Here is a 26452-nt window from a genome sequence, read left to right on the forward strand (position 1 = left end):
AGAAATCATAATCTCCAGGAAAAAAAAAAAAGTGCTTGCTTCATTTTTTTCTTGTAAATAAATGCAAGATAAAGGAGGATTTGAAGGCAAATGACAAAGAGTAAGTAGTATGCAGAAAGGGAGGGCTACATGAGATTTATTCTCTAGTGCATATTAACAGCAGCGTAACCAGTAGGAAACATTTTACTCTTGGCATCCTATGTCCCAAGAGACCACTGCTCCTAAACCACAATGAAGAGCAGCTATCATTCCTTCCTATTGTCAACAAGATGTAATGGAATGTTGACAGGAAGATTCAACCTCTACTGCTGTACCAGCAACATCTGCCTCTGAGCCAACATTATACAGCAGAAGGCATTACTTTTGGATCAGACCTCATAAGGGATTTTCATTAACTCTTCCTGAAGAATAGGAAAAAAAAAAATTAAGTTTCCTAAAGATTTAAAACAAAAACTTCAACATAAGATCAAGAACAAGAATTGCTCTCACAAGAGCAAACCTTATTTAGCCCATTTTGCAGGGCCTTCAAAAAAAATACTGAAAAAAACTTACTTTTTCATATTCCTCCTCTGTAGGATTATACTTTCGCAACCATTCTGCCAGAGGCTTGTCTTTAAAAGAACCTGTCACTCCATATTCCACTTGAATTTTCCTAAGTGTTTCCGAAGCAGGAACAAGTTCTACCATACCTTTATATGAAATATAACAAAATATCATCTCCGTAAGTTATATTGTATTTTCACTATTTGGTAGGAAGTTTATTGACAGTGATTGACTTTATAATTTAAGATTAGCTTATTTCAAAATCCAGCTAGATGTAAAAAGTGCTATTAGTTTATGAAGCATTTCTGCAGACTACAATATAATTCTTTGCCATGAAGCAGAGATTCAATTTAGGTTTACTTTATTACAATTAGTTATGATTGTTAAAATACACACATATATTATACTTTTACTCAAAGCACTACCGCTTAATTACTCTCTAGTACATAAATTAGTATCGGTCTATTACTAACAGCTGTAAAATATTTCTATACTGTCATTTCCCAAAGACACAGCCTAGCAGCCCAGTAACTTCTAATGGTCAGTGAGTGTTGAAATAAGACCAGCCTGCCCTCATAAATAAGGCAAAGTGGGATTGACATGTGGCCTTATTTTGGAGACATCATTTACTAGAAATATTTGTAGAGCTAGATCATAAAAAGAAAACATTTTATTAAAACAGTTTGAATTCTATCTTGGCAAGAGCTACTATGAGAAAATCTGCAATTTATGTCTATTTTTACTTTTCAATCCTTCAAGTACTCTAACGATACTAATACTAGTACCAACAAAAAATGCAACCTGCTATGCAATCAAGTCACCGCTCCAAATAGGAAGAAATGCCATCTGCTTCTTTAAGAAGCAAAAGCTTTCCATAAATTGAAGCTTTTGGTATAGTTTCACCAATCTGAATTTTCAACTCTCTCATATATATCTGGGAGTTTTCATCACACTGCTCTGACTGAAGAGGTAAGTTTCTGCTGACTCTCTTTAAAGATCCTGTGTTTCCTATTGGTTATCTATAGAGAATTAGTGAGTTAACTTGCATAAAGTATGTCCAAGATGTAAGGCAGCATTGATACTCAGAGTTCTGTAACTTTAAAGTTTCTAACTTGAAAAGCTCATAATCCCAAGAAATTCCGCATAGCACAAGATGGTAATTCTGAGAGGGGTGTGGGAAAGGGATTAAGTTCAGTTTTTCTTCTTTTTGCGCATTTCAATGTTCCCTGACTCAACTGCAGCAGATTCCAAATACCTTGGAATTTCAGTTTTGACTTGAATGTTTTCTTAGTCCATAAATAACTTTCATAATCCAAACTGCTGTTGCACCACTGATTTCCTGTGCTGCAGTAAGGATGTGAGGAAAAACCTTACGCTTTTATTGTGACATTCGTGCCACTACTCATCTACAGTAGAACGCATTAAGAATCTCAGAACTCAAGAAAAAACATTTAAATGCAACTCTGCCATGAGGAAATTCCAAACAATTCAACTGGATAGACTTTTGAGTACTGAAGTTCCTTATAAGGAAGGCTTTTGGCCTTCCAGTGTTTCCTGAGTCTGCCTTTGAGTAGAAATTTTCTCTGCGAGCACGATAAAAATTTGGGCAGGGTGAAAGACAAACACAAAAATTATAGGCAGCATCTGGTGTTGCACCTCGATCTTTTCCGGTTGAGAGACACTTGAAGATGACCATCCGTAGATCCAGTCCCTCCTGCAGCCAGATCTTATCCATGATCTTAATCATCTGTAAAGCCAACATATCTTGTCGCAGATCTTCCCCAACCTTAATGGAAATACAGAAGTTAAATAGAAACACGATATGCTTTCAGCAGAACTGAACTGGAGATCTTAATTGCTTTGCATTTTAAGTGCGGGATACATTACCCTACTTATTTCCTTACAGCTACATACTTAGACAGTGAGAATACAAGCTACGGTTTCACATGCAATATAGTGACTTGCACATTTAGCAACCTGTTCAGATGCTAGTTAGCTTCTGAAATTGGAATGTTTAAAGCTATCTTACAAAAATGCTACACTTCTTCCTATTCCTTTTTTATAATTAAAGCCTTATGACTTCGCTCTGAGAAGATGCAAGAGCACTGTTTCCCCTGGAATACCTGTCCTTAAAAGAGAGCAGCAGTAACTCCTACCACTACCAGTCCTTCTACACAACTTGAAAGAAGTCTTAAGCAGTTACGACAGATGAATCGTAAGATATGTTCTTACCCAGCCAAAAATTTAATTCTGTGGATACTTTCAAGATTCTGAAATGTTGATTTATGTGGTATCACATCAGCACTAGGGTGGGAGTTTTCTATTGTACAGTTATGAAATTGAGTTGCTTACTGAAAAATCTAGCCATTTTCAGACATGTGGAACAACTGAGATGGTTTCTAGATATACAAGAACAAGCCTACAGAGTATCTGAGCTTATTGATCTATGCTGAAGTTACTCATTCTTTCATTGGTATCAACTACCATTTAACATTTTTCCAATTTGCATGTAAGGCTTACCTTAAACATCACATTAATCTCTTCTCCCAGAGGGTCTGCATTTATCAGTGCAATTTTCAGTGGTACTGCATTGGAGCTGAAGAAGGAACACGCCTACGAGTAGATTTATTGTTACTATTCACAGTATAGCTAGTCCAGGAAACATGACATTCTGACAACAAGCATATATGACACAATGTGCGTATTCAGACTTGTAACGTTGCAATTGTGGTGAATATGTTTCCTTTGAACAAAGGGCCCTTTGGCTGATATTTGTTCAATTCCTGTACAAAAGCCAACAGTTCAACACAGCAATGTTTTGTATTGAATAGAAGAATGAGTAAAACAAGGATAAATATTTTAACAGCAACTTTTTAAAACTTAGACTATAGAAACTGGATATTCGTGTCTTTTGCTATGCTCTCATTTATCTGTTTTCAAGTACATGTTCGTGATTTAATTAACACTTAGAGAAGGAAAGCAAAAGGAGATCTGTGTCTACACTGGATTAAATCCAATGCTCATGGACCTTTAGATTCTCAGTTATGCACAATGACATGCAATCAAGGTTGTCAAAGCAAACACTGTCAAACTTTGCAGAGTTCAGAAAAAAATATATATATCAGCTTCTACACTATCATTTGTTGGACTTCTATAATGAAATAAAGCTATTGTCTGCTTCCCTGGTACAACCAGTAACAGGCACATTCACTGATTTCAAGGTACTTATTCATTGTTTTATCTTCATAGCATTATTCACTTTTCTCTTTTGACTACTAATGAAAACAAGACCTTTCATACACTTGAGTACTCCTCTCCCACAGCCACAATTATTGGTCTCAGAGCAGAAAGGTCTGAAGAAATAATCACTTAATTATTTACTAACAATGAATTCCCTTGGAATAAGTATTTGTATAATTTTTCTTTTCTTAATTAACTTTACTCCCTCTTTCAATCAGCATTTTTCATTAAAACTCTCCAACTAGAGTAAAGAACTTTCAAAGAAGTAAATTAATGTTGCTATTTGTAAAAGCAAAAACAAACAACAAAATCCCATACCTTAATATTTAGTTCTCTTGCCACGAGACTGGGATTGAGAGGCAAACGGCATTTGTTCTTCAAGAAAAATGACTGCACACGTTCCATACCACTTTGTAAGGCAGTCTGCAAACAATCAAACAAAAAATTTCAGCTGATAATTCCTAACTGGAGCATTTATGGGAAACTTCTGGACAAAATGATCCCAAAACATATCACAGCCAGTATTTTAGCTTCTCAGCATCAAAGGAATCAAAAGAACTTTTAATAGGTAAAAACAACTGCTGTTTTACCTATTAAAAATGTATAAACTTGGCAGTACAATACTAATACCACACTTTTTTCCCCACTAACTCAGAGGATAGCATTGCACTCTAACAAAATATTAACTCATTCTTAGCATACAAATAGATATCCCCATTCTTTCGTGTAACTGGATTTTCTTCAGCAGTAATAGCATTAAATCCAAATCCAGCTTATCATACACAGGAATCATCCTTCTTTCTTACCTCATCACCTCATACGATTTTATGCTTCAACCGATAACCAATTTGACAGACACTGACTTATTTAACCCATTACTGTGCTAAAAGGCAGAGTGACAGACTCACAGATCTTCCTATATATTTTATATAAATCATTTTATCAAATTTAGACCAAAAAGGTAACTGAGTGATTTGCTTTGAGAGTATAAACAGTCTTCTTTAACAATACTAAAATTTAATATACACACCTGTCGACCTGATACACTTGTTTGCTTTACTTTTTCTGCTACCATTCCAAAAAGCAGCACCAGTCTGGTCTGCTTCTCCAGCTCTTCTCTCAGCCCTTTCCCACAAACTGAAAGAAAGGCTCCAAGAATTTGCTCATATCTTACGCCAAACTTTGGATCATATAATGTATCCTTAAGAAGCCTGAAATAAAAGATCTGAATTGAATTTTCACATAGAAGATAGTGTGAACAATGCAGTACTAAAACAGTAATTGACTTTAATGAATACATATTATATGCATACACATATATGATATAAAAGGTAAGAAGTTTGTACTTTGTAGGGGCAGTGTCTGTTTCTTCACAAAGAAAACAGGATCTGTATTTTCTCTACTTTTCCATTTGATGTAACATGCATTGTTATGAACCTTAATATTAAGATAGAATATTTTTTCCTTAAAATACTACCCTTACAACAAACATTACATGAACGATGGAACAGAGAACATCTTACCAGTAAAGGTAATGTGCTATTCGAATACTTCCCAATGCCCGAGCCAAAAGAAATTTGACAAGTGCACTGTCCAGGTAGGTTTCATACTTCAATGCCTAAACACAAAGAAAATGAAATAAATGGGGTTTAAATTTAATTCCAGATGAAAACAGATTTTATGATAGAAGCACTGATAGAACCATCACCAGTTGAGGAGACAGTCACAGAGCAACCATCTACTTACACTGTTTTCCACCCAATGCATTAGTTAAGGTAATTAAGTATAGAGTTGTGATTGCACTTCCGTGACTAGTAGCTCAGGACTCCCTTGGATTTTCAAGAGCAAAAAAGTACAGCTATGGTGCCAACAGTAAATCCTACCTGCACAAACTGAGGGAGGAAATCTGTTAATTCATCATCACTCAATGTTTCTATCCAGTTTACAGCCGTATTTCGCACCTCCTGATCAGCAAACCTAGAAAGTCACCGCACATCCACATTAAGTTTATTGTGTTTGTGTTTCTGTGACACATAAACAAAACTTTACTCTGTTTTCTTACTTTGAATCAAGTAGTTCCAGTGCAGCTAAGGGTGATAAAGGAGGCCACTGCTGAAGCAATGAATATATTTCTGGAAGACTTGCCCAGTCCCAGTGTGGGGCACTAGCCAGTATTTTTGGTAAGCTGTTAGTATGACTATGACAATAATGTCTCTGCTCCCACAAAAATTCTTTGTCTTCTTTTGATAGCCTGCAGACAAAAGCACATCGGTTTGTAGTGCAAGTTAAGGAGCATCACCCACATAACCCCAGTGCCACCGGTCACTGTATTCAATTTTACATATTACATTACATGATGTAAAATGGCTATTTCCTCCATGAAAGTCTAAAGCAGAGCCAAAACAAATCTCAAACGTTATGGAAACAGTTGTTAAAAGCTGTAATTTGCATAAAACAAGAATAGATTTTAGCGAAGTCGGAAAAAAAAAACCCACAAAAAACAGGCAGTTAACATTAGGTTGGTGCAGATGAGTAGGAAAACTTGTCAGAAACGTTCTCATGGAGTATGAACAGCCTCCACTGAAACTGCCAATGCTCCTTGTAACTGAAGAAATACCAAGTGGGAACAGGCATAGACAACAGGCAATCAGAGCAGTATGAGAATATTACAGCACTAGCCACAGAAAATACAAAAGAATATATAAAGTCAGCAGCATTATTTTACAGGTTTTGTTCAATCTCTTGGTTAAATCTCCACAGACCTTCAAAAATATAATAGAAGCATAATAAAGAATCTCAAGAATTCTACACCCTAGTTTCACACTGTCATGTACATACAGACCAGAGCTACAAAGAGATGAACATACCCAATAGTGTTATCCCTAGAGAGAATGGCAAGGAGACGTTCTCTCAGTGGTTTTTCTAATGCGTCTATGGAATGATGCACAGTAGTCTTTGCAGCTTGAGGAATTTTATATTCAATATCAAAAGCATGGGATGGAAAATCAACCTAAAAAAAACCAACAGCCTCCTAAGAAAAGTGCAGAGCGCTTCCCCTTCCAGCAGCATCAGGTTTTTGGGAATCTCAGCTCCTTAGTTCTGCAAGTGTAATGGTTTTCAGGTATGGCTCCTGAATTGTTTTCCCCATCTTAATCATTCTATGTAACTACTGCCCTTAACTGTATGACAACTGCATTATTTTACAATCCAATACGTAGAGTTCAATTCTGAAGCAAAATGAGGATGCTTAGAGCTGAAACTAATCCAAGAATCAATAAAAAAAACCCACACCAAGTGGTTTCAACCTAACCATCACCTCTAATGACTATTGGGACTGTGAAACCATGCCTAACAAAGTATCTTCTCTTAGGGAAATTTGGACACTGAATTGAAGATGCAAGGCGCTTGCTTTCTGTGAAGAAACTAAAACTGCTGTCATTTGGGCCAAGACAATTCCCTTTTTTACACACATCTCTATGGGCTGTGTTTCAACAGATATTCTCTACCAGTACTGATCAATCAATATCTAAACATAAGGCATGTGCAACTTTTTTTTTTTTCAACTTCAACAGAGTGATTATAAATACATATGTTTACAGCAGCTTTTCATTCTTTGTCCTAAAGTTTATTAACTGCTATTCTATGCTGGATAACAAATGACTTAATATCTACGCCTTCCCCAAAACAACAGATCTATTACCACTCTTGTAAAAATTAGTCACAATATTCACAAAATGCAGTCAGAACAAATCAGAAGCACATATAACCTGCAGCACTATTCTTCCCATATTTTCTTTCTTACTGGCCGTCCCTGAAGTATGACTTGGATGTGATGAGGTCCAGAGTTGCAGGAGCTTTGTCCCACAGGACAGCAATCTGAGAGAAAAAGCAGATACAGGTATTATGTCACAACCTGTTTGCTTCAATGGAGTATTAGTTATTAAAATACCATCTGAAAAAGCCCAATGGTTGCTATGAGAAAAAAAAAGTCAGAAATGTTAAAGCCTATCTATGACTTTTTGTTCTTCCCATGGTTTAGTTAGTTAGTTTTTAGCTCCTACCCACTAGCAATACCGCCTCCAACTGCAACTAGAATATGTGCCTCAGATCTTTAATTACAGAAGTCAGGATTTAATTTCTGTAGACTGTAAGTATATTGGACTCTAGCAACTCTACAGCTGCCCTACACAAACCATTCAGCGTTCTCTTGTGCAACACACACTGCAGCATGCTATATAAACAGAAAACACAGTTTTCTCCCCAGGTTAACTACTATGACAATACAGTGCAGCATGAAGTAAGACTAATTTTGCAATTTAAAATAAAATAAAAATGATGCTTGTAGTCACATACTATGAAATTCAGCATTTAGGAAACCTAAGTGCAATATTTAAATTGAAAACTGAGAGGAAAGCCATTTATGAAAATAGATTGAGTTCTCATTGGAGACAGAAAGGAGCTGCAAGCTATCTTTGCAGTGCAGGAAACCCTGAACTGCTACATAGCTGCAGCCTTTTGGAATGATCTGCATACAAAAGCAGAAATAGACAAACAGAGCTCTGTGTAGAAGCAAAGGATGCAAACCACATGTAAAGATATAAGCAATACAGAGTAGTAAGAGACCAAGAAAGATTAGGAGTCTTCGTTTACAATTAGATGATATGAGCTTCTAGTAGGTTCTGGAAGTCAGAATCTCTTACAAAAATAAAATTCCAAGCGTTATTTCCAAAGCTATTTTGCAATGGTGTGATCATTTCTGCAATGTTTCACCCAATCTTGGTATCCACTGTTCAAGCCTATTTATTAAAGCTTCATAAACTAGCTACCAGAATGATTAGCATTTTGGAATACACCCAGTAATGGAAGTTACAAGGAGAAGGAAAATCCAGGAACACTTAACTGAGGAAAACTGTATGATGTTTTCCATTTTAAGTGATTAAAGATCATAAGAGGATCTGTAACTGCACTTGAAGACAGACCAGAAAGGTTTCTGTTTGCTTATACAGGTTAACAGCATGAATGGCTCATTTTGCCTATTTATGAAAGTACATTTGTATGTATACTTTAAAACACAGTGTTTTGATTTTTTTTTCTTGCTGGATTATTTATTACCATTCTATTATCAGACCAGAATAAATAATCTTTCCAAAAGGTAAGACATATTTCATCAAACTTAATCCTCCAGTTTGGTTCCTACATACAAATTTCATACTGTAACATACAGCATGAAATATTTTACAGCCAAGAGACAAAGATGCCTCTAAAAAAAAGTTATATAATGCTTATTATACTGCAGACCTCGAATTAGAAGTATTTTATCCACAAAAGTTTGATCCATCACCATATTTAGATTTACAAACAGAAGTGAGTGAAGAAGAGTTAATTTTCCTATCTCAAAGAAGTCTGTGGCAGATTTCTTATCCAGTGACAGAGAAAGATGGTACATTTACCTGCTGTCAGGATTCTGTCTGTTTTGTATTGCACTTGACACTATTCCTACTGAATCCATTGCTTGCTGCAAACATTTTCTTTTACATTCTCTATCACTCAAGTACTGACTGCCTGCACTTCATCTGCTAAAATATACATGAATAGCAACTGAACTGTCTCTGGCCAATATAACATACTTTTATAACTCATGAAATGGCACTCTCATCAAGACTACACACTTTCAGTGTAGAAGAAAGGCTATCATTTCAGCAGGCAGTGATGTCTGTTGATACTTAAAACACGTATAATTCAGAAGGAACAGATCCTGATCTGAATGTCAGTGGATTCCTTGAAGGACTACTCAAGTTGTGATTATATCCTCAACTGCTGCTTGCTTACAAACTGTGGTGCTAAGATGACCTCTTTTGGTCCATGTTATCATTGGTCAGCAGTAGTATTAAAATTGCTTTGATCCAAACATTCAACATACCCCTACAGGTAAGTTTTTCACCAGTTAAAAGGAAATAATATAACATATTTAACTGACAGTGTTATTTCTATATGAATACAGTTTAAGATTGCTACCTTTGTCACTTTCTAATACGTCCAGCAGCAAAGAAGCAGTGTCTGTAATTACGGGAACAGATTAAACTTTATATAGAATAAATCATTAATAAGCTTATCCATATTTTGGATACTTACCGCCTAAAATCGAAAAGAGGTAGAGAAACCTGACCCAACATTTCAGGGCCTTTTCTCTGCTTATTTGAATCAGGAGAATTTCCACTACTTTGATTTAGGATTCCAAACAAAGTCAGGCATAAGACTGATTCCAAAGGCAATTGTGAAATCTGGATGGGGAAAATTATTCTATAAAATAAAAATGTTGAAATAAATCAGTCATAGAAAGAAAACCAATTATTAGTAAATTACAGGCTTGTCATCCATAGAATCTGTCAATGCCTTTTGCTTTCAAATTTCTGAAGGACAAATGATAAACTTTTGTGCAATTACATTCCGCTCTAGTGTCTTCTGCACCAGTAGTTCATAAAATCTGCTAAACTACAATTCTGTACAGTAGCTAGATTCAGAACAATCCTTTTTAATAGGCAGTAGAATAAGCCTCTTTAATCTTCTAATAAATCACATTCCTTGCACAGAACCGCACATTCTAGCATAACCTGTCTTCCCACTCTGCTCACCACCAGGACACGTACAATTCTATGTTACCTACCTCCGACTGACAGTAGCTTCCCATCGCAATGAAATAATCCCTTAAGAACTACTGTAAGCTAAATTCACCAAACAGCACAAAGCTGGTAACCATAAAGGTCACAGCTGAGGAGTACACACCTCACTGGACAACAGAGTTTAGTTGGCACTTTTCACTGCTTGAAGTGTTCTTTCTTTAATTTTCTGTAACTTGTAGATTGATTTTTTTTTTGTATGTACTCACAGCATATTACTAATCCAGACTACAAAACACCTAAACTATATTAAGCAGCTTCTAAGCAATCTGTCTAACATCTTTCACTGCAATTTACTATCACTCATCAGCAAAAGACCAACAATTAATTCACTGCATCATCCAAAAATGGTAGTCCAAGCAGTCTTAGGTGGCAGGTATTTCAGAACCTGGAGCTCTCATTTCTGGTCTACAATCATTTGTCACTGCAGGATTTTGGAGTATTCTTCAGAGTGAATCTCTGAGCTTAAAAAACTGTCAGGAAACAAGGTACAGAGCAACATGAAACTCACCTGACTCTTCAATAATGACAGACTGCCCAATAACTACTAAGTCAAAAAGAGTAAGTTGTGTGCGTGTGGGTATATATACACACACATATATACATATATACACACACACACACACACACAAAAACAATGAAAAATATTTTCCCCTCTCAGATACCACCTGCCATTCTGTGTTCCTCCTCTGCATGCCCTTCCCTCTACCTTTCTTACTCTTTCCCTGCTCCATAACAAGAAAGGCAGCTTCAGTAGCTTGAAATGTTCTCATATGCTATAGACAGATTAAGCACTTATGCATCTGATCTCTTTATATAAATACGTTAGATTTATAAATTAGATACAAAATTGCTGTAATATATTTGGAGCAAAAGCTATTCAGCATCAATGTCAACAGAAGTCAACTGAAATTTCTTCCCTATTTAGAAAGTCTGAGAACTGCTTAGAAACAAGCTTTATTCATCATTCCTTAAGCAGTGCAAGCTGTTCCCATTACAAGGAATCCTACAATCTTCCCCATTCATTATACTTGTACTCTATAAATACATTAGCACAGGGCAATTGTCCAGAACTTCCATTCCAACTTTTAAAATGAGAGATCAAATACCTATCAGAATAGTATTTCTGAGTTGGGTCACAAGCCTCACACACTGTCCTTTCAACACTTTGGGTAGAATCAGGAGTTAGAGTTGACAATGAGCGTATTCAGCAGCTGGCAGTTAGCATTCTAAAGTCACTTACAGTTCATCCCATTTAATCAAGTAGAAGAAATTCTTGTATGCGCCAGCCTTCTTGGACTGTACAGGTTTGAAGAGATCTTTTCCATTATGAGTCAATGAACAAATCAAGTAGTATTTCTCAAAACTGGACAAAAAAAAAAAAAGTAAAGTAAATAAAAAATAACTCCATAAAGGGATATTTTCTACAACTAAAATATTACTTACTTGGATACCCAATCAGGAAAAATTCCATGTGCAGCAAATATTGTGAACTGGAGATGTTCTGTGGCAGCCCATGCTTCCTTGGTAGTCTTATCTTTTGGAGAAACTGCTGCAGAACTGCTGCTACATGAATTCATGTGGAGTCGCAGAAGGGCCTCAACTGCTCTTGTCAGCAGGTCTATACTCACTTTCAGAGGACTTTCAGGCTGCGGCGAGCCTAAATTGTAAGTGATCTTTAATGCATATCTTCCTTAAAATAGCCACCTCGAAGCCACTTTTAATAAAACTGAAGAACTCTACTCACCAGATGAGCTCTTGCTAGCATCATTGCCACATTTCATGGATACCTACACAGTAAGTCATAGCAAATTTCAATATGAAGAAGCCTATATTCATTTAAAAATCAACTTGATTAGAAATTATTAGTCATGTAAATTAGGACCATGTTTGTGTTCATTTAATACACCTTTTTAATCAATTCAAGTTCCTCATGATAACTGATAGTGTCACAAGCTCCACATCATGTAGAAACTATTCACCAAGCTCAAAACTTTTTGTCAAGTCTCAACTATCCTGACATATCTTACACGGCTCAGTACATTGGAATATTGCTCAGAGCACTCAAGCGTCTCTCAGGAGAGAGAAAACTCAGGGCTATTACAAGTGAGAGCAGAAGTTAGTAGCTTAATTATGCATCAATTGAAGTTCAAATAGCTGTTTTGTGACATTTTACAAAGGCATCTTTTGTAGGAATAGTTAAGATTTAAAAAAAAAAAGTAAAACCAAGAAAGCTGAGCAGTAGGTACTGCCACTACCTGCTGTTTTTAGCTCCTCTGTCTGCTAAAACGGGAGTCTAAACATGATACAGTATGAAGACAATGTCTGGTCTTATCAAGGACACTGCTGAAGCCTGCAGGCATTGGACTAATCGTGGGAATTTACTCCCTTCAAATAAGGAAGGATTTCATGCCAAATTCAACTTCTGATAAAAACTGAAGCTTCTAATGAAAACTGAATTGGTGATTTAAAAGCATAACTTATTGAATCCCTAAAATTTGGGAAAACTGCTAAGACATCTGTTACAACTGCACAAGAACGAAAGCTCTTCTTACATCTTCCATGCATTAACTGAACATCTTGTCAACATTATGTCAAAAACTTAAAACTGTCGTTTTTTAAAGAAAAAAAAAGGCAGAAACCTTATGTATGTTGAATTTCTCTAACCTTTTACATAAATGCTCTGCATTGCTCAGCAAGAGTTTTAGTGAGCTGTACTTATACAGCCTATGATTTTACAAGATTCCAGCTTAGTATTACAAATACATAACTAAACTGCAGACAACAGCAAACAAGAAAAACCAAGAAAACAACACAAGATTCACAATTCCCTCTAAGATGGCCTGAAATTGCATTGCAAAACTATTTAGCTGCTTTATTTGCATGTTCTTCCCTTTAAAGAGGTATTTTAACCTCTTTAATCCAACCTTCAAGTTGGATTCCAAGTGATTAATACTTTAAAAGGTGATGACTATTATAAAAAAAGGCACTGAAACTAGCAGGTACAACTAAAAGAAGTGTTTAAAAAAAAGAAAGAAAAAAACATAACCCTGTCTAAATTGTTGCTAATATTTGCAACTACCAAAGACTATGAAATGTTATCCTTTGGTTTTAAAAGGCATACCTCAGAATGCAATTTATAGTGTGCAAGTTTACCTCAGTGTCTTTAATCCTTGGAAGATTAACAGCCCTCCTCAGCTTCTTTACAGATTCTGTTATTGCAGGAGTTTCTACACCATCCAACGTAGAACAGATTTTTCTGACAGTCTTAATCAAGTGATCCACTGCTTTATGTTGGTTCTAATAGGAAATGTAAGAAAGAACAGATTGAGACGGTCACTATTGCAAAGCACAACGTTGCTTTAATTTTTCTTTTTTTCTTTTAAGAAAAAAAATGGACAGGAAGATTTTATTATGGGATGCATATCTCAATTATATTTACCCATAGTTTAACAGTGTGATTAAACAAAAAGCCGCCATACTGAAAACTTCCTTACAGCACAGTTAGCAATGCCATAAAAAGACTAGTACAGAGTGCAGCATGGCATCCCTAGGGATGTTAAGAGGTCTCCAATCATTTTTTCCTTTAGCTCAAGGCTGATATTGTCTAATGAGATATTAAACTCAAATTCCCACGTGATTCTTCTTAAAAGTAGATTTTAAAAAAGATATTCAAGCAGTGTGAGGAAAGAATCACACTAAAGAAAAAGCTTTTCAATTTCAGCTCTTTTAAACATAAAGATTTAAACTACATTTACACTACTTTATAGCCTCCGTAACAGAACATATTTATCTTTTGATTTCACTTGAATCTACTGTTTGAAAAACATTGCTTGCAACTGTTTGCTTTGTGTACTACTCAACCTAAGTGGTTCTTAGATCAAACAACTGCAAACTGCCATCCTGGGGGTCAAAAGGAAGGAGGACTGTACACTTAAACAGAACCTCCCAACATTCTCTTCAGATTGACCAAAAAAAAAAACAACAAAAAAACAAAACACCCTTCAGCTTAAAACCCAAGAACTCTAGATTTTCTTTTAGCATTAGCAGTCTTTGTCTAAAATACATACAGATAATGAAAATATTTGCTTCAAAACAATGTCTCTGTTCACATTCTGAAGGCTTAATGTATAGGTTCTGTTCATCATGAGTCATGATTACTTAGAATAAGAGGAATTGGTGCAATACTGTCTTGCTAAGATATAAAGTGATTCCCTTCACATGCACACACTCTCACATGACCTTCATGTAAACGGATAACAAAGCAGCCATTTGAATAATAAAAGTTTTGAGATTGGGAGTTACCTGGCAACAATTAACTTTGCACTAGTAAGGAAATAACCCCAGAAATTGGAAGACACTGTAAATGTTTAAGCCTGCTTTCCAAGCTAACAACTTGAAGACAACAGCTGTTCGGCATATAAAAAGCAAAACCTCCACTGCTATTTTCCTCATCAGCTCTCAAATTATTACAAGGACACTAGCTTACATTTGAATGTGTCCACAGATGTAAATTCAAAGGCTACATACGAGTTATTTACCGATGACTTCACCCTGCCTTGCTTTGATTAACAAATTTCAGCTAGTGAATATGTATTGGAAGTCACTTCAGGAAGTAAAAAATGTGAACTCCAAAACTGTTGAGACTTGGATTTAGCTGACACCTACACAATGCATCTCTCATCTTCAAAAAGACTCTGTGGAACAACAGAACATAAGTCTGAGCTGCAATGTTTTATATTCTTCACCTCAACATGTGAAATCACAGTTAAATAAGCAATGTGAGGCAGCTGCAAGAGCAAAGCAACAAAAACCATCATCATCATATTAAGGAGCACTTAACATCTTACTCTTCTATAATATGACTGTGTTTGAAACTACCCGTGAGAATGTTGTGAAACATCAAGAGAACTGAAAAATCATAAGAACTAATGGTATTAAGGGAATATGTAAATAGCAGAGAGCAGCTTGTTGAGACCTGCATTCCTACAAAGTTAATTCAACAGACTTAATTATAATACTTTTCATTTCCTCCAAGTCTTCCATTTCAACACTGCTCCTTATAGAAACTTTAAGAAACATACTTCTTATAGAAGCTATTCAAGGTTTCAGTCTCCAAGCTAAATTACTATCAGGAGTTAACCTAAGCTGGTTATTGTGGTTTAGCCTGGCGTGCAGCTTAGCATCACATTCCCATTGCTCAGAGCATCAGTGTGCTATTAACACTGTTTCAGTGGAAACCAGGACACTAGTCCTTTTAGAAAGGAGCAAAGTAGGTTATCTTCAGCTAGACTTTTGTATTTGGGAAACTGTTTCACATAAAGCTGCTTCAAGTTAGCTATGATAGAGTTTTTGACTGTGGTTTTTAAATTAATCCAGTAGTGCAGAGTAAGATGTTACTATGCTTTGTGTAAAACTAACTTCTGTGTTCCAAAAATGCAACTTCCACTATACGTGTTACTGTTTAATTGTACAGACTTTGATCTGCTGGCAATATATCATGAATAACAACAACCAACACAGTCAAGATACAGACTTTTACCCCTAAATTCACCTCTTCCAGCATTTTTGAGGACAAGGTTATTTTGCACCCGAGGCCTTGGAAGGCACATTGCTACTTGCAGTGATTACATAACTATCAGATCACAGAAAAAGTCAGAAAGAAAATTTTAAAAAGCAATCTAAAAATCAATTATTCCAAATTCACATTTGACATCTTGTTCAGATCTTAGTTTCCCCAAAAACACCTGCAATTTTTTTCCCTCCAACTGTCTTATCAGCAAACATTCTCATGCTACTTTTGGTTCAGCGGTTCAGCAATAATTTGCAATGACCTTACCTCATTTTTCAGAGCTATTTCAATTTGCTTATGATAGATATCAAGAAGCTCTTCAATAGAAGATCTGCAAAATACAGTAATTATTAAACACATCCGCAATAGCATAACAATCTTGGTCAGAAATTCAGCATTGACTTGACAATTAAAAAACCTACATAATATTACCTTATATTAGGTTCTCTGAAAGGCTTTTCCACTTTGTAGAGGTGTTTGGTTAGGTCTATGGGTGTTCTGTCATCTTCTTCCTGCAGTAAAATATTATATATTGAGTACAGTTCCTAAGTTTCTATGATTTATAATAATGTTTTAGGCATCTCATTGCTAATAACTGTGGAATAAAAGCAGAAAGATATGAAGTTATTATTCAAAAGTGAAAAGAAATAATTGATAGCCTCCAAAAGCTCACACTGAGACAGTGAAAAAGAAGAGAAACAGCTACTGAGTGTCCAACTCTGTTCCTCCCTACTTTTCTCTTCAATCATCAGGTATGTATCTCTAATAATACTCAAAAACCATCCTCAGATTATATCTTACTCTGAAATCTGCTGCTTCCCTTTAAGGACTTAAGTTTAGATGAAAAAACTTGTGCACTTTTTCTAGTTGCAGTAATTGGTCTTAAGATACATTATCCATGTTTCACTTGCTCTTAGTAGAGGAGAACACAATTCCCAACATCATACAGATTTATGGATTTGTTAACTACAAAAGAAGATTTCACTTCAGATCCATCACTTCTGATGCAAACTCTCAAACTCTAAGATTAAATTGCCACTGTAGTTTAAGGAGGTACTTACTGTTCGTGCCAGACCTCTGCAAATTTCAGTATGGGTCACAAGCTGCAGTTTAATTTCTGTATCCCATTTCCGACAGTTCTGAATATATTCATGGCTTCCTACGCAGTGCTTACTGTTGAGCAAATGAAAGCTATAGTTATTTACACCAAAAATATTCAGCGCTTTTCAGAGAACTCACGAGGAAAACTTAAAGCAACCTAATGAGCTCGAAATAAAGAAGTGGTAAATCAGTCTCCACCTCATACTGCTCAATCGGGTTTTTACTTCAGTGGGAGTTTTAGTACACTGCTACAGATACCAACATTTTTGCTGAAGTTCTGAACTACTATGCTTAACATTAAAAACATTCTAATCCAGAAAATGAATGGGGATTTGCCAGTCATTCACTTTGAAGAAACAACAGATTATTAGAAGCTATCAGTAGATTTTTTCCTGGTTATTGACATTTAAAGAACCTGAAAACTAAACCATCCATCTACAGAAATGCTTTACAAGTCTGCATCTGAAAAACCTGTGCTCCACACAACAGACAGCAGTTCAGAACAGATATCTGGGAAGATGTTGAGAGTCTGCTTTATCCCACAGGAGCTCTAAAACTTCTGATATTTGTGTAAAATGTGTGTCTGCATTTTCAAGATTTCTACTTTCATGCATTTAATCATTAAAAACATATTTGCCAATAACTATGCCATTAAAATGTATGAAGTTAAACATAAACGAAAAAGAGTCTGCTTACTTCTGTAAAACTTCTTCTTGGCCACAGACTTTCAGGAAATAGCTGCCAATGTCCACTTCATTCAAGTCATCATGCACCCAGCAAAGTGCCTGCATTATTATAAGCTCAACAGGAGAGCTCACTGTTAAAAGAAATGACATCTAGAAGTTAAATAGAGGTGCACTGCAAATGATTCTAAACATATTTCACTAACAAGTTGTAGTTGTCCTTGAATTATGTTTTTATACTTGTAGAGAAGACTTTTTTGCTTCTATAAGCTCTCAAATTTCATAATTTGAAATCTCTTGTTGCTGCAAAGAAAGGCACACTATGAAACCTGCCTGTAGTTTCAGAAGTTTTTACACAAGAAAAGCATTTGAATATATTTTCTAACAAGATGGTCTTAAACAGTAAAGATGACAAATGATTAAATGAGTCCTGAGCACTCTGAAGTTTAAAAATCATTATCCTAAAGTTGATGACAGAACTTCCGTATTTGTACTGCTTTTGAGGAAATTAAAGCCAGCTGTAGCAGAGAGAAATCGTACTGGAAACCTTTTCCCTTTTAATTGCACAGCAGCTTTCACACTGTGTAGATCAGACCGTAGTAAGCATCACCAACCTTTTGCAAAACACAGTTCTTAACTACCATTGCCTTTTTATCAGGTATCGAATATTTTGAAAGTAGATTTTCCTTTCTAACCAAACACACAGCAAAAGAATAACCCCAGTCAAGCCTCACATTCATCCTCCCTAAAGGCACCAGCTGTCACCACAGAAAGAAAAGACAGATACATTTTAACACAGAAAGTCTATTTAAAAAACATTCCTTATGCCTCCCTACCTACTTTCTGATCACCCTTGAATCATCTGCCAATAATGTCAGTTACTCAAAGCTCTCTAAAAAACACTACACAGAAGCATTTCTTTTTTTCAGCAGTACCCTCAGTTGTTTTTTTTCCTTTGACCTAAACTTCTGAATTTTCTTACTCGTAATATAAAAAAATGCTACTACTATGGTGGATTCACAGCTAAATTCAAACCATATTTTCCATAAGAATACAAGTGCTTCATCTCATTAACATATGACTTACTATAAGCACAGTGATATTTGGTAGCCCATGAAGGATACGAATAGCTTGACAGCAAGTAACAGTAAGTATGAACTCAGAAAGACTGACTTCAGCAGAAAATATGATGGTTGATGGAATGAAAAGGTGCAGTAACAGCTCACACCTTAAGTGCTGTAGTCATAGATTCTGTTGCTTAAGATCTGTCAGTCTTGTGATACATTACAAACTAACATGAAGACATTACTACCTTTTTATCCCTTCTATCTTACTGAAAGAGGCTCATTTCTTTCTGACATATGACTGCTCAAGTAGATTTGTACTTCCCTATAAAGTCTTATAAACAGAACCAAAAGGTATATAGGTATATCCAAATGAACTCTGAAGTTGACCTGTTTCCCTCCCTCTACACAATGAGTCATAAGAACACTGAGAAGTAACAGTTCCATCCAAGCAGGACTGAAAGCCATTATGAAGCTGCTCCAGCATTAGGAAGTGAAAATATACAAGAATTTACCAAGAAAAGATGGACTTAAAGGAAGAGGGCAGCTTTAAACACACCATGTCTAAATCACAGTATATGCTATAGGTGCTTATAGATGTCTACAGATGCTACTGATAAAAGATTCAAAGTTTAATGGTGATATCTCAGCATGAGAAAAAAAGGATGTCAGCAGGCAGTACAAAGAACGAACACCTGTGAGGCTAGAAACAAACCACATTCCAAGGTTCCACTGAACAAAGAAACAAAGGGCCAAAGCTATAACATCCCTTTACATTACTAAAACCTTTTGTAGGAAAGGATTAAGCCTGTAATATAACTGAAGTGCAAACTTACAGATAAACAGCACAAGCCCTTCCTAGGCTACCCTTAACAGAGGAGTATTAAATCAAAGCAGAATAACTGTAAGGTTTTGCAGATTAAAATTAAATGAAAATATTTATGCATTGAGAGCTTCTTTTCCAGTAGAGCTTCTAGGTCAAGGGAATAACAGATCAATTTCATATCATTTGAGAACAACCAGTTCTACGCTTCCAGAGAGAAGTGAATGATAAGAAGCGCTGCAGCACAGAACTACTGCCAGGTGACCTGGCCTGGGAATGAGAGCTCTCACCAAGCCTAAGAGATTACAGAAATGTACAGACTAAGCTCTAAGCTGTTCTTAAGGTAATTTCTTATCAGCAGCAGTTATTTAAACACCAAAAACTCACATAAGTCGATGGCACCCGAAGTTACAGCCCTAATACAGACCTGTAGTGCAGTGTTGACTGCACAGAGAACACGAATTTATGTCCAAGGACAAGGCAAGCCTCTAAATCCCATCCCACACTAATATGCTTCATTACCAATGAACTGGGCTGGCTAGTTGAAGTACAGCAAGCCAGAATCATTTTGACACATGTAGACAAGCATATATTGATCTCATGATAGCCAGAATAATTTCCCAATAGCAATTTGTCTGAATTTTCAGGTAATCTGAAATAGCTTTGAGTATTCTAGCAAACGTTTGAATAAAAAAAAATTATGAAAGTTCAGAATCTGTTTCCACACCCTTCTCTCCCAGATGATCATAAAGTAGGTCAAACTCTTGAGAAGTTATATTAACATTCCCAGCTGTGGATAGAACAGTGCTTCTGGTTTGGTTGGTTTTCTTGTTCAAAAACTGTTCCAATTTGTCAGCTTCTAAATATTTTCTGATGGAATTAGTGACACAGATCTAGGTTCTTCCATCAGCTACCTTTCCCACATTCACTGCAAGCAATGCCTGTAACTGAAACCCAGGGCTTACAAGACCTTAAAAAGCCACTGGACTAGACCAAGTATGCAGTCTCAATCCACCACACTAAGCCTTACAAGTAAATTCCAGTTCAAAAAGTAGAAACATACCATCACACGTAAAAGTTACTGGCTGCTGGAATCCTTTGATTTCTATAGAAACCTTGATACTGGCACTCTCCCCAGTTATATTCCTTTGCAGCATGATTGGACTCAGCACAAAGCCTGGATTTGATTGCTGATTAGTGTAAGGAAATTTGGTCCTCAATCTGCAAATAGAAAAAGTTTATGAAGCATTGCAATGGATAAGTTTATGACTAAAGCAAAAGAACACAGTAATAACCACAAGCCAGAGCAGTAAAGAACACTTATTGCTCTTACCTAAACCATGTGTACAAAAGCATTCTTTTCTACTCTCAACAGAACGCTGCACACAGTAATTATATACTAGTAGTTAGAGGGGGAAAAAGAATGAGATTAAAGTCAGACACATTTTCCTTGTAGCTTATGGGATTAAAAACTAATCCACAACATTTGCCTACAATTGAGTTGAAACAGAGTAAATTCCTTCATGTACAAAAGACTTCAAGACTCTTTACACGTTTGAAATTCTGGATGTCTAATCTGAACGTCTGAGCAGTTTCTAAACTCTGGAAGTTGAGAGAGGCTTGAATTAAGGGAAAGGCTTTTCTTTAGGACACAAACATTATTAACATGTTCACCTTGTAAGAAACACAGCCATTTGATACCTGCTTTTTACTTTCTACTATTTAACCTGAACAAAATAATTTAGCTATCCATTAATGTTAAGGCAGCATTACAGGAGATTATGAACAGACGTCATTCACAGCAATCACCTGCTTTATTATCTTGCCTCCTGACAAGAATATGAGTGGGGAGAAAAAAAAGGATCTCTTTATTTATGCGGCCATAAGTTCAGAAGCATTTTAAGTCTTGAGAGAAAGGGCAGCAATTAAATGTAACTAGAAAGCGTTCTAATAAGCCTGCTTTATTTTGAAAGATTTGTCAATGTTGTTAGCAAATTGTACATGACTTGTCATTGGTTATACGGAGGTTGCATTTCACTTCATAAACACTCCTGTTTTACAAAGTAGTTATTAACCAACAAATCCAAAGACCTCTAACTTCCCATTTTTGTTTTACTGGATTTTGAATGGGTGAGGCAAGACTCCTAGTTTGTCTTTCTCTAGGAAGAAAACAGATGCGTCTCGTTAAATTGCAGCAGTATATAAAAATAACAGAAGGAACACCAAGTTATCAAGTTCCATCTCCTTTGGTTCCATGCATAAGAAATTTCACCACCCAATCAAAGTAGGAAAAACACAGGGGATTTTGTTTGTTTTTGTTAGCTTTTTTCTACAGAGTTCCAGTGGTAGAAGAGATATAGAAGAGTGTTTAAGGTTTAAAAGACACACAGATGATGGGATTTGCTGAAGTCCATCGGTAAAGAAAAAGACTGAGTTATTTCAAAAGAATTTATACTGAAAAACAGAAGGAGATAAAGATATAATGAAGATGCAGAAAATACTTCAAGGTTAAAAATAAAAAGCTTTACAAAACCAAGGAAAAAAAACAGAGAGAGGAAAGTGACTAAGGAAAGTCACAGGATCAGAAGAATAAAAAGGAGGCTTCATACTACTGAACACCCTCAAGATTTTGCTGCATTTTTGAAGATCAAGATAAAAACAAGAAAAACTGGGATAACCAAAGGGAAAAGAAAGCATATAAAAAGTCTGCTTCATCAAGCAAAAAAAAAAAAAAATAAAAATAAAAAAAAAATAGCAGTAGTCCTCCTGACTATACATGTTTCCAATACAAAAGTAGTAATGAGTTTTTTAGCTTTTTTTTCTTCTTCTGAACACTACTTCCAGTAATTTCTTACTTTGTAACTGCTTGAGAAAAAGCTGACAGTTCTTGATTCTGCCCTTCAATTTCTCGGAGAAGCACATTTTCTGTCAGCGTGCCAGTGGTCCCATTGTCTTTCTGCAACTCAAAGATAATACAGTATTTAAATAGCTGCAAACACATTCCTGGAGCCTACAAAGCCACATGCAGTACACAGAATTTCAGACAACTGAGTTTTATTATCAGTTTTATGTCTATTTATATAAGGGGAAACATGTGCATCACTACCGAGTTGAAAAATATTCACTGAACAGAGACTTTTTCAAAGAAAGTAATTTATTTATCTGACAGCATCAATATTAGTTAAGAATAAGCTACAAGTGTAACAGCTCCTGGGCTGTCAGCAGTGAGCAATGACATTGGGCATTTGGCCAGACTTTGCTGAACATAATGAGGAGGGCAAATTGCTTTTTTTCCTCCACTTGTGCCATTCAACCTTCAGTATGGAGTCCCACAAAGACCCATTACACATCCAGTCTAACTGTGACTACCTCCGCCTACAAAGCAGGACAAGATAAATGTACACTTAAAGCAGCATTCAGAATGCAAACTCAGAACTAATCCCATGGTAGCAAAGTTGTGCTGTTTTGATCTCTTATGTCCCCAGCACTCCCCACCACACCCAATAATGCAAGCCACCTTCCTTCCAAGAATCCAGTCTAAAAACAATTGCTAAAAAGTGACCTGTATTTTGAAAAAATAAACCCCATAGCAAACAGAGCTTTCCAGTTGTTTTTACAAGTGCAATAGTTTTGAATATAACCTTGTTTCTGCTCCAATTCACTTACATACAATACACAAAATAGCCATACAGATGCCTGTGTGAGTTGGAACAGGCAGCAGGGTTGAGGTAGAGCTAACCACTCACAGCCCAGCAGTCAAGAGCAGCTTGAAGCACTTGCAGAACTCCATGCAGCTGCTCTAAAGAATAAGCTGATCCTGAGGAACCTGACCTAGACGCACTGCACACTCAGAGGATGATGCCTTCCAGACAATTCTTCTGCATCCAGAGCTTTTGCAATGCTTATAAAACGTTACAGAAATCCAACCACAAGTCCAGAATGAAAGGAGAGCATGCTACTGTCTTTCTGAAAGTCATCTCAATTATTTCTTCACAGTTGAAACAGAGAAGAACTACTTATCCAGTATGTGGGTTGTCCATTATTAGCTGACAAAATGAGCTGAGCATCTCTTTTAATTAGATCATGTCAGGTACAACCTGACAATGTAGACAAATCAGACAGAGAGAGAGACAAATGTGAGACAAATATAGAGCTAAGATTTTTTCCTTTCAGTGCTCATTTTGATTAAATTAAAATGATGAAGGATTACAGCATTAACTTTGAAGGGAAAATAAATACACACCCAGTGTTTGTAATCTGAACTGCATTTAAATCTACTTATTTCAGCAAAAACGTCAGTTTTACAAACACTGATCAGTTCTCATAAATTCTTTGCAGCTGGGGATTATGGGGATTATCCAGAGGAAGCTGGGAAGCCATAAGACCAAGAAAGAGACTGATGAACAGGTATGGATCTTAAGTCCAGAAAGCTTCATTCTAACCTCTCAGACAAGTTCTATCACACAAAAATACTTCTGACCAATTGCATAAAACCTGCTGACAAGCATTATTGTTTCTACAATATGAATTCGCTAAACAGTTACACAATAGCAACAACAAAGTCCTACAAGGAACAGGAAGCTAACAAACAAAGCAAAAGGTAAACATCTTTGATAAGGAGTCAACCAACTGCTGGTGAGAACTCACCACAAAACTCCCTTGTTACACTGTGTGACACTTTCAAGATACAAATAACAAAATTTACAGGTTAGTGGGATGTTAAACTCAGACAAGTATTGAAAACTACAAACCAGTTGTTCACCCTAGCTAAACTTGCCTATGTAAGATACATTCTAAAATAACGAGTCAAGAAAAAAAGGTTTATTTGGTTATCCAGTTGATCTGAGTACCACATTCGAATGAGAAGAAAAATTGAAGGTTATATAGATATGTTTTGCTGGGAATTACCTCCTAGCGTGACACCAAGAACATGAAATACCCACTTGTTTTTTTAGTTACATTTCACTACTCGGTTTTGATCATTCTTCAGAAGATGATTTCAAGAGGACAAGCTCTGATGAAGTAAGAATTTGTTTAACACACATTGGACTAATTAGGTGAGTGACTGGGCTCTCAGGCTACAAGGGAGATCTGAATTTCTTTACCTTCTAGGTGAGCCAATTTAAGAGGTGTAAGCACTTGCAGTCACAGGAAATAACTTGTAAGGAAGGGCACTTCAGGCCAAAACAAATAAACAGCTGTCTGAGAAAAATGCCTCATATTCAGCACAGCCTACAAAAATAGAAGTGGTCTGCAAATACAGCTTCTCTCAACATTCGATACAAGCTGTTCAGTACGCTACCAAAAGACAAATTGAATTGGACCCCACAAGAATATAAAGTCAAAAGACTTCAGCTTCAACTTCTAGGAAGGCAGCATCTAAAATAGGACAAAATGATGATTTTACCTCTGCTTTCAGAAAGGAGAGAGATGAACACCAAAGTATTTAAAGGGGACACACAGATACTTTACTGAATATAAATCAAAACTCAAATCCTTCTATTGATTCAGGGGATTAGAAATAACATTACGGAATCAAAATTATCACTGGAAAGTCTTACTAATAGTTTTGTCTGAAGGAGCAGTGAACTAAGAGGTGATTCAGAAAAGGTGATTCATACTGGTAAGGTGCAAGACTCCAGGAAATACTCTGAAGGAAATGTATTGCTGGAAGTCAATGGGATAAAGTACACAAAAATTGCCAGAAATAGGAGTGAAATAGCTCAGATTCATACTATGCAAGATGAAATGTTATTTATACAACAAATGTAAGTGTGCAAAGGACAAGCAAAAGCAACATGTTAAGTGGGACTATATCAGTCTGAGACACTTGTGCTTAGACAAGAAGCAGAAACATCCCAGCTGTAGAACATCAGGTAACCTTCTAATAGAGGCTAGAATATGGAATATTACACCAAAGGCAGGAACACAGGTAGGAAGTAAATCACAAGCTGGCAGCTGGGCATCCACTGCCATAAACTAAGAACTTGTCTTCTAATGAAAATCAGAGGACTAACAATGACAGCAAGGGACTAGAATAGCCTCTACATTGTAGGCAGCAAGAGTTAAAAAATAAAGCATGTAAAGGCAGAGTGAGCATTTTATGAACTGGGTTTTCTGCAAACAGCATGGGAGTGGATCTAATCAGCAAGAAAGACCCTTCTAAATTCTGATTCTTGAGAGAACCCTGGAATTCACAGAAAAAACAGATTGGACTCAGCAACAATCAGTCAAATACTGCTCTCTGCACACAGCACATCGGAAGCACCAACCAATACAAACGGCCAGTAGTAACACTGCAACCAACTAAACATCACCGGAAGACAGACAATGCACACCAGTGGATAAACTGACAAACTGAAGAAGCAAACTGCTGAAGAGCCCGAATTTACCTGCCTCTCCAGACAAACACTAGCGAATAACTGAGCTGAGATATCACAGCTTAACACTGGAAAGAGGAACAGGAAAAGAAAAAGGAAGTTAGATCCAAGATCTTCACACACTATTTTAAAAATTATGATGCAGAAAAAAAGTAAAGGATTATGTTTTCCTTTAAGTTTTTTGTTTGTTTCTTCTTCCTAGGCCTTCAAATAGATGTATGCCAGAACACTGACAACTAGCCCAGAAAAACAGGAAATACTCCACATTTGTGGCCAGAAATTCCACCTTAATGGAAATTCAGACATAAAGAATCAGCCTCACAAATATTCCTTTTCTTGGGGGGTGGGGGTGAAATGGCCCAGTGGGGT

The 26452-nt window shown here is 36.3% G+C and overlaps 1 protein-coding gene across 3 annotated transcripts in view; it reads right to left on the reverse strand.

Annotated features, from left to right (window-relative positions):
• Positions 1–26452, reverse strand: part of PIK3C2A (phosphatidylinositol-4-phosphate 3-kinase catalytic subunit type 2 alpha) — a 48337-nt gene that overhangs the window by 8092 nt on the left and 13793 nt on the right. For all 3 annotated transcript variants that reach the window (XM_072338189.1, XM_072338190.1, XM_072338191.1), the window contains 21 exons: positions 22559–22659; positions 20767–20924; positions 17830–17950; positions 17094–17205; positions 16465–16544; positions 16300–16363; positions 13617–13760; positions 12208–12250; positions 11907–12120; positions 11704–11826; positions 9916–10083; positions 7551–7659; positions 6651–6793; positions 5846–6034; positions 5667–5760; positions 5307–5401; positions 4814–4994; positions 4102–4206; positions 3064–3156; positions 2200–2329; positions 553–689 (listed from right to left, as the gene is read on the reverse strand). In XM_072338189.1, the coding sequence (XP_072194290.1) occupies positions 553–689; positions 2200–2329; positions 3064–3156; positions 4102–4206; positions 4814–4994; positions 5307–5401; positions 5667–5760; positions 5846–6034; positions 6651–6793; positions 7551–7659; positions 9916–10083; positions 11704–11826; positions 11907–12120; positions 12208–12250; positions 13617–13760; positions 16300–16363; positions 16465–16544; positions 17094–17205; positions 17830–17950; positions 20767–20924; positions 22559–22659 (2604 nt within the window). The remainder of the gene's footprint in view (positions 1–552; positions 690–2199; positions 2330–3063; positions 3157–4101; positions 4207–4813; positions 4995–5306; positions 5402–5666; positions 5761–5845; positions 6035–6650; positions 6794–7550; positions 7660–9915; positions 10084–11703; positions 11827–11906; positions 12121–12207; positions 12251–13616; positions 13761–16299; positions 16364–16464; positions 16545–17093; positions 17206–17829; positions 17951–20766; positions 20925–22558; positions 22660–26452) is intronic.

This window comes from Excalfactoria chinensis, chromosome 5 (genome assembly GCF_039878825.1).
Source record: "Excalfactoria chinensis isolate bCotChi1 chromosome 5, bCotChi1.hap2, whole genome shotgun sequence".
NCBI lineage: Eukaryota > Metazoa > Chordata > Aves > Galliformes > Phasianidae > Excalfactoria > Excalfactoria chinensis.